Genomic DNA, 9,653 nt, shown 5'->3' on the forward strand with positions numbered 1-9,653 from the left:
GTGTGAAGTTGATGAAATTTCAAAATTTTACTCTCAAAGAGGTTCGAGGTTCCAAACCAGAAAGGTTCGAGGGTTAGGGTATGCATATTTGAAGCTTAAACCTAAAAATTTCACCCTATGCAATTATTCATGCTTAATATGACCTTAGCAATGCCAAACGGGTTGATCAACTTACCAAACCCATTGACACCATACGGGTTTGATGTAAAAGGATCTCTTAGTATATTCACTTGATTGACACCATTTACCAAACCCATATTTGACAACATGTGGTCCAAAGAGAAAGAATTCAAAATTACGAAGGCAGTTTTGAATTCTTTTGTGGCGAAAGGGATTAGTCACTGCTGTCGGCGGTGGATACCCTTGGGTCTCACCTAAAAAATTACGAAGGCAGAACAAACCACCTTAAAGGCTTCATGGAAACCAGGTAATACACAAAAGAAAGATAAATAATTTTATATTTTGAAGGCCAGCAAATGTGATGGCTTGGTCAAGCCTTAACGAATAAGTTTCTTTTTCATTTTCTGAAACTAAAACGCACATGGCTCAAATTTACAAAAAGCTCATGGTGCCAACTAATTCGAAAGGAAAATAAAAAAGTCTTATCAGAAAGAGGCTCTACAACAACATTCAGCTTTTAGCTTAGCATGCAAGTTATCCTTGTTTATACGACGCAAGCTTAGGGTTGACTATGGATTCTCATGTTGGTCATTCCCCATTGAATGCACTGTATGTTGCACCTGATCCCTGGACAACTCGAACAACCAAATATTTGAGTTTTCGTTTCAAAAATCAGATTTGAAAACACAAGATGTATAATTCAAGGATTTTATAACCAAAAATACAAAAAGAAACTTATAAACATTACTTACGGAGTCTGTTTAGATGCATCATCAGAGTCAACATTGGGTGCCAATCTAAACTTTATAATCCGGTGCAGGCTCGTAACTGGTTTTACTTGCTTGCTTTGAGGTTGGTTTGGATCCACTATGCATTTGCCAGCAAAAAGGTTTGCTTCTGATGGTCCCGTTTCTTCATGAACCACAGGGCTAGCAACTGCAAATAGAGATACATCTCTTTAGAATAAAAAATTATACTAACGCAGGTGGATACAAGTAGTAAAGAACGGGTTCTGACTGGTATTTGACTATCATAACCACCTTGTGCATCAGCAGGACCATTTTTTAACAGCTCCATTGAGAAGTAAAGTGGTATAACCTCTAAATCAAAAATCAAGATCACCTCTCAATATCTATTCTAGTTACTCCATTCTTATCAAAGAATGGTGAACTTAATCAGTATATTCACATCATAAAGCAAACAGGTGACCAGAAATTCTTTGCCCCTCAAATGAAAGCATCTGATCCTGGTAACAGAATTTGAGGGACATTTACTCCTGCTTATGTAGAAAAAAAAACTCCTACAAGGCATTGTTAGGATAACATGAAAAGACAACCTGAATTCCCCGTCGCAGTAGGAGAAATAAATAGTAAAAAACAGAGAAGAAAAAGGAAGGGATAAAGGATCTATTTCCAAAAACTCTAGATCCAGAATTATAAAGTTCAGTGCATGTATAGAAAACAGTTTTCCAGGCATAGTTTCTTACAGGTATTTCTGAGTGGGATAAAAATGTGATTTACCTTCTTCTTTAAAAATAAGGCATGTCCCAACCGTTTCGTGGTATTCTCCAATCTGTAGGGCAACAAGAATTAGTAAACGGAAATCATGTCACCCAAACTTCGACCTCCAAGCCATTCCAGTGACACATAATTTTCCCAAGTTCTTCTAAGTATGACATTCTAATTACCAATAAAAAATAATGAAACAACTCACAAGGCTCAACAGAGAAAATCAAAGGGAGAATTGTAACAATTAAGGAATAAATGTAAAAAAACTACTATCCAACTGCCACAGATGTCTAAACTTTTTTCTAACCAATCCGCATTGCAGACACAGCTTTTGAAACTCCCCTTCCCCCCAACCACCCCCCACCGCGGGCGCCAAACCCTACAATCTTTGGGAGACAGGAAACACTAGCAAATAGGTAGGTAGGTACCTTTGGGGGTTTCGAACCTTAGACCACATGGGACCAAACCATGGGACCGACCGTTCCATGGGCGCCCCCGTTGGTGCCACGGATGTCTAAACTGAAAATGAATTATATACATCTCGTCAACAGAAATAGACATCACATCCTCAACTTGATTTTAACCAGCGAGCGATATCATGACATTAAATGAACGAAATAGCCAACAGTTGTAATACTTTCAATTTGTTCAATATAAACAAATATGATCTGATGGATGACCCTTCTGATAAATACATTGGTTGTCACCTCACTTCTCACTGAAAACCAGTTCATTTTTTCCACAAAAAAAAAAAATTCATGTTCATCAACATATCAATTTCCATAATACCCCCAACCCCAGGAAAAAAGGAAGAGCAAGAGAGCGAGAGAGACGGAGACAGAGACAGAGACATCTAATAAAAACAAATATTTGGTCCACCAAGAAATGATAAATAACCAATTCAAAGGCTACATCCCTCTGCTTGTGCATAGCAATCACATTCTAATTTATAACTTTCCTTGGTAGTTCTTCAAACACGGGTTAGTATCTACATAAAATACTCTACTAACTAGATGTTAGCCAAAACCACTCCAAGGGAAATTAAATTAGACAAAATCTTCTGTACAGAACCATCAGTTATAAACACATACAATGCCAGGAAAGTACTAGGCAGGAGCAACAGTACACAGATCGGAGTTAAAACATTATATTGCCACCCAAGACATACAATGTTACATAAACCAGCATAAGTGAAAATGACAAAACGTATGCTGCAAAAACATGAACTAATTTCATAGCCTCAGTGTCCTAACAAGTTCAAGATTGGGTCAGATAAAAAAAAATGTTTTGACAGCATAGAAGCATAATATTTCTTTAACAAATGAACAAAGCTGAGAGAGTGCAGGGTTATTCTTTTTCAGCAACGAAACACACAGAGTCTGAGTCTGTGGATGTGTTGCAAATACTATTACATTCAACTTACAGGACCCGAATTTTCTCCCATTTTCTAGTTTTGGATACATTAACAAGTTAAAATCAGCAAAGAATCATAGACTAGACTACAAATCATCGTGATAAAAGTAAATACAGGATTTTGATATTTCAGGATATAAACTCACCAAGTTCAATTTGTCACCTATAGTCAATACAGGATGCTCTGTGTTCAAACCCTGCAAATCAATACATTTTAATATTAAAGTAGCATAACAAAGAGTTATAAATAGCTGAAAATATAAAAAAAAGGATAAATTGAGAATGGAAAAACATACGGAAAGAACATAGGGTGCGTTTGGTAAAATGTCAAACTGCGAGTAAGCAGAATCAAGATCGAGCAATACATATTCTTCTTCAACCTCATCTTCATTGCGCACAGTATTTCCCTCCATGGCCTGATGTATATATATAAAACAATAAGCTCATATATTTAAGGCATATGTATTAAACAAATAGAATGTGAAATTAATTCAGGATATAAAAATTGGGAAATTCAAGTAAAATATAAGCCCTAACAGCGCAGATAGAGGGGATAATCTCACCCTGTATCCAGTGGCGGACCCACAGAGGCACAAGGAGGCGCAAGTGCACCTCCCCTCGTCGGAAAAATCTTTGGAGGTGCCGGAGTTGCCCCTCTGCTCTGGTGCCCACCAACTGCTCGAGCAAATGCGTGAACAATATTCTTCTTTCGCTGGCTGTGTTGCTGAGCTGCTGGGTTGCGCGCAGCGCCTTATTTTTTTTAAAAAGTCCTGGCCAAAACGACGTCGTTTTGGGCCAGGCGAAAAAAAAAAAACGAAAAAAGGAAAAAAAGTAACCTGCAAACTGCCGACACGGAACGGAAGCCTCCCAATCCAATTTGAAGAAGCCGTGCAAGGTGATATTATCACTGACATGCAGCAAATCCCAATTTGTTTTTAATCATGCAAGATACCCCATCCCAATTTGGTTGTCAAAATTTTTAAATTTTTTTAGTCTTTCAAAATTACACCTCCGCCGAAAAATTCATTGGTCCGCCAGTGCCTGTATCAGTGAGGTAAGTGTTGAAGAAGCTCTGCTAACGCACCTGCATCAGTGTGGGAAGTGTTGAAGAAGAAGCGATGAAACGCACCGTTTTGAGCTGCGCGGAATGCGAACCGCGAAGTTTGTGAAGGATGGGATGCCGAATGATACTGGAGTGTTACTTGCGAGCCCAAAACAGAATGGGCCGTTTTTAAAACAGTCTAACGGGATTTTGTATTCACCACCCAACATTTTGATCGGTGCACCCAACACACCGAAGGTATATCCCAAGTTTCAAATTTCACCCTGGGTGCGCTAAGTACGAAAAAAAAATTTAAAACTTTGTAAGATAAAAAATACCTAGGGCGAGCTTAGCCTCACGTGACCACCCCCCCCCCCCCCACGGGGTTCCCTTGTTTACTTTTTAATCTTATCACAGTGCTCATGGATAAGGCTTGAAATTGTTGAGTACATATGAAACCTTAAGATTCTTACCAACAAATAGAAAGAAAATTAAAACTCAACCCCAAAGGGTTACAAGCGATATTAGAAATGAGGATTCACGAGTATTGGGTGTAGAGATAAACCACTCCGAACAACTTTAGCTACAAATCTTTTGCTTGTATATTAATTTTTAAGTTCATAATGAGTAAAAACATTTTTCTTCATGAAATTAAATCATTTTGTTATAGATGATATTTAATCTTTTATACTTGTGTACGTATTATAACCTCTAACCAATTAATTCATTTGTTACTAAAAAAATAATAATAATTATAATAATTTGTTACACATACAACCAAAATGACCCTTAAGAGTCCTGCAACAAGCCACGCGTTTTGGCGCGCGTATGCACGGTTAATCCCGTACGGCGCGCATATGCAGTGCACACACACAGCCACTACAGCGACTTCTGACTCTTTTACTGGAAAAAGAAAAAGGAAAATTTACTGCGTTAACCATTTTCGGAATAGTTACACCCACCCAGTACAGTACAATAACCACTAAACTTGCTGAGGAAGCCATTCTAGCCCCTGTTTGTTTCCCGAGAAAAGTTAAAGAAAATTCGAGTCTCTCAATCAGTAGCATTTTTTCACCATAACATCAACACGAATATTGGAGGTTAACAGAGAATCACGAGAGAGCTAAAGCAAAGGAAAGAAACAAATAGTATCCATGATATCAGATTAACAACTACTCAGTGATATTAGAAATTCGCTACGTACAACAACGTACATTTTGGAGGAAATTAAAGCAAACAACAACGATATTGATTAGATTCAAAGTCACAGATACTAGTAACTTCACTACAAATTGAAAACACGAAATCAACATAGTACGTACGTACGGTCAGAGACTCAGACTTCATAGCTAGGCAAGGCAAGCTTAATTCTTCTTCTTCTTCTTCTTCACCTTCTTTTCGCTTGCAGCACCGTCAATGGCGTCGATCAACTCCAAACCGATCAGGAAGCACAGATAGGGATCAATGGCCCAGAATAACTTCAGCTCGTCGCACCGGGTCAGACGATAGAACTCATCGTCCCTACGTTTCCAGTAGAAATCGTCCTCAGGCCTAGCCAAGTCCATTTGCTTCCCGAGCACGGCCCTCGCGAGCTGATCCAGATCGTACCGGCCGAGATCCAGGTCGTCCCTCCTTAGCCCCCTGATAGCGAGATCGTTGACGTCGACTGCGTTCCGGATCTCGATGCCGTGGTGAACCTTGAGCTTCCTGGAGAGATTGGCCATGTCGCGGCCGATGACGAAAACCCTAGGGTTTTCGAGGAAGGAGACGAGCGAGTGTCTGGCTCTGAAATATGTCTCCCACGTCTCGTAGACGAGGGATTGTGCCCCGATGTTGAGGCAGAGAAAGTCGTACGGATACTCCTTGTGCCTGTCCTTTTCTTTCCAGCACCACCTGTCCTCGGTCTCGGCCGTGATGCCGACGAGAACGGCAGATTTGATGGAGGACTTGAGGGCGTCCTTGAGCCATTTGGTGACGATGGACTCGGAGTGGGTAACGACGGTCAGGATGCGCTGGGTGTCCACGTGGACGGTGTAGGCGTCCGTTTTGGGGTCTTCGATGGTGAGGTCGCGCTCGACGGAGATTTCAAGCACCATTGTTGTGGCTCTCTCACTCTCCCTTCTCTCCTTTCTCTTTCTTCTCCCTCACACTATCTCAGTTTTTTGTTGCAGAGAAAATATCTTGGTGACCTCGGTCCATCGATGGGACTTTATATAGAGGAAGCCCACTGGAAGTTACTGTGTTACGCATTTACTTTACTTTTTCAATTTCTTGACAGTAAAAATTTACAGATCAATCTTCAGGTTCCAACTTAAAATTTTCCAACTGTTTCTTGAGAAAAATTATATGCTAATCACACATTCTTTCCACTAGATTTTTCTTTTTCTACATTAACCAAATTATATTACTAGACATGTTTTATGAAGATTACTCTTCCTTTGGGCATAATTAAAACTAATTAATGATAGGAGTTCCAAATTAGGTTAGTGATTTAAACACTCCCTTTTTAACCTCGTGTACTTTTCTTATGAGTGCTATAAAATATTCACTTTAGAGTGCAAATCACTGAAACTGAATGCTGAGTGCTGGAATTGCTACTTCAATTAGAGGAATTTGATCAATGCATTCAACATCAAAAACAATTTTTGAGCTTTTTACTCTTGGGTGTGCGTGTGAGAAACCCCCCCTTCATCGCTTATATTAAAAAAAATCTTCATATTTTATTTGAACAACAGGGGAGGGGGATTCCAATTTGGAACCTCTTCTAATATTGGAAAAAAATAAAAATAAAAAAAGTACCACTACATCTAAAACTAGTTCATTTCAATTTAAAGAGCTATTATTTGTGTCCTATGTGATAAAGTTGGAATTTTTGTATTATTTTGGGTATTGAGCACTTTTCAAATTTTTAGGTACCCACAAAATCAAACATTTCATTATCAGACGCATATTATTGATTTTGATTTGATGAACTTTAGACGTACGAGTAGTATCTGTCAGATAAGAGAAACTCTCATGTAATAGGAATAGCTCTTTTTGCTATCCCCGGCTAATAACGTAGTTACGCATATGATAACTTTTCCACGTGTCATTGTGTTATTGACCTGAGATAACAAAACAGTGTTATCCCTGTTATAGGATAGGTAAGTTTTTTTCCTCTCGGACATATGGCTCTTGTGTGACGTGTCATTGGCATGATATCACAAATGTTAGTGAGACAACCGTTTTTTGTCCAGAAGGGCCCATTTTCTATTCAAAACGAACATCTCTTTTTCTTTTTTCTTTTGTTGGAAAGGCTAACTGCTCTGGGATGTTGACACAGTCTGCCTAAATTCCAAGTAAGAACAAATAGAAATCCCATTTGAAATTCATAGTATTTCTTGGTCAAATGAAATAATAATATCATGTTTTTTAAAATGTAATTAAATGGACTATATTCAACTTAAATTCCATCTCATACTTTCTCAACACCCAAAAAAAAAAAAAAAAAAAACCATCTTATATCCTTATCTTTTTATACCGGGCATATCCTCTAACCAATGAATGGAACGAGACTAACCAAACCAACCACGCACGCATCAACCAAAACGAAGTCGTGGAACAAGCCACGCGTTTTGGCGCGTAGCATGTAAAGCATAGTGCATACCCACGTCTCGCTGCAAATGAACTGCAGAGACTACTGACTCTTTCACCAGTAAAGGAAAAAGGTAAAAAATTACAGCAGCAATCATTTTGGCAAAAATTACAGCAGCAATCATTTTGGCAAAAATTACAGCTATGCAGAGTACTATAAGTCTATAACCACTAAACTTGCTGAGGAAGCAATTCTAGGCCCCTGTTTGTTTCCCCAGAAAACTCGAGAAAAATCAAAGAAAATCCAAGTCTCTGAATACCTCTTCACAAAAAAACACAACAAAGAACAACAACATGAAAATATTACTTATATGTGAGAAATATCCGAATATCACAACAAAACACAGATTCAAAGAACAACAACATTGAACAGGCATATTGATGAGCACTACAGCGACTCTTAAGCTACATATTTTTGGGGGAAATCACAGCTAATCAGTAACAACAACATTGAGATTCAGAGTGATTAACTGGCATTTAGGAACCCTAATCCACTACTAAAATTATTAGCTAAACACAAAACAACAGACCATGAAATCAACAGAGGGATAATAGTATGTACGTTGTACAGAGAGAGATGCTCAGATCAGTGGCTCTCCATCGCTCATAGCTAGATAACCATTCTAGCTACTTGTTCTTCTTCTTCTTCTTAGGGCCAGCAACACTGTCAATGGCGTCGATCAACTCCAATCTGATCCAAGGATTGAAATATCGGCCGATACGGTATTTTCAATTGTCGACACCGATACTGGGTTATGTCATGTCTGATTATAATGGAACTAGTTATGGAGCTCAAGATGGTGAAATAAATTATGGACATACTAGTTGGGTTAATCCTAACTATCCCATATATGGGAGGATAGTAGGGAGCTCAAGAGAGACCTATGTGCACTATGTTCAAACATGGCTTACAAACTGCTCGGGTTACATGACTTGGTATGACTATTGTATGAATCTAGATGGTTGTTCCTCATTGTTTGAATCTCATAGGAGCTCTTCATTTATGTAGATGGACACTTATCTAAATTGTAATCCAATGTTTAAACAAACTATGGATTTATGCATGGTTTATTCATTCTAATCAACATTTTATTTTCAAACTTTTCATTCATGCGCATTACATACTACTTATATTTCATCACATGTATATCTTATTATTAGTAAATTTTGAGTTTTATTTGTTCAATACATTCATTGATAATGTACATAACATCTATGAAAGTTTTACACTAAAATTATGTGTTTCAATGTCTATATCTGTCATTTTTGTTGATTTTTTCCCGATACCTAAAACGATAACGATATATCCCTTGAAATATAAGTAAATCGGAGGCTTTACTATTTTTACTAATTTTTTTAAAAAATAGTATAATTGCATAACGTGGCTCTTAGACTCTGGATATATATAAATAGTATAGCCGCCCGGCTTCACACATATTATCCTCATTTAATTAATAATTTCAATTCTTAATGTTTTCATTAACCAAATATATTTTCTGGTATTTTGAATGTTTTATCATTCTCTGCCTTTTGCTTTATATATATAGATGCACTGGGAAATAAACTTGGCATTTGTGTATGATTTTGGGTATTGGGGCACACATTAAATTTGCAATCCACCAAATCCAGCATTTCAGTAGCAAACTCGTGTTATTGATTTTGAGGGCATAATGGGTTTCGCATTATTACCAACAATATAGACAGCAAAATTTATATATAAAAAACCTAATTCGGAATCCAAAGCTATCCGGTTACATTCTAAAATCGTTCATCGACTATTATATGCTCATGGCAGACTAAAAATATCAAACAATAATTCGCTTTATGGTACGATAGAATGTAATAGAGACCTTGCTTGCTTCTCGTCCATGATTCAAAGACTAAGGCTTACCCATTTGAAAATTATATCACATTATGTGGTGTGGTGGTAGCTCACC

At 37.8% G+C, this 9,653-nt stretch overlaps 2 protein-coding genes across 2 annotated transcripts; both read right to left on the reverse strand.

Moving 5' to 3' along the window:
• Positions 1 to 431: 431 nt before the first annotated feature.
• On the reverse strand, positions 432 to 4,193 carry LOC110773323 (Transcription factor TFIIIC, tau55-related protein). The gene is made up of 6 exons (XM_088251497.1): positions 3,605 to 4,193; positions 3,338 to 3,457; positions 3,188 to 3,238; positions 1,641 to 1,692; positions 873 to 1,056; positions 432 to 747 (listed from the first exon to the last, which is right to left on the reverse strand). Exons 1-6 carry the CDS (start codon positions 3,953 to 3,955, stop codon positions 690 to 692), a joined length of 816 nt encoding a protein of 271 aa, XP_088107623.1. The 5' UTR covers positions 3,956 to 4,193; the 3' UTR covers positions 432 to 689.
• Positions 4,194 to 5,243: 1,050 nt separating this feature from the next.
• On the reverse strand, positions 5,244 to 6,274 carry LOC110773296 (uncharacterized). The gene has a single exon (XM_021977798.2). It carries the CDS (start codon positions 6,177 to 6,179, stop codon positions 5,448 to 5,450), a length of 732 nt encoding a protein of 243 aa, XP_021833490.1. The 5' UTR covers positions 6,180 to 6,274; the 3' UTR covers positions 5,244 to 5,447.
• Positions 6,275 to 9,653: the final 3,379 nt, after the last annotated feature.

Source organism: Prunus avium, chromosome 4, assembly GCF_965620075.1.
Source record: "Prunus avium chromosome 4, drPruAviu1.hap1.1, whole genome shotgun sequence".
Lineage (NCBI taxonomy): Eukaryota > Viridiplantae > Streptophyta > Magnoliopsida > Rosales > Rosaceae > Prunus > Prunus avium.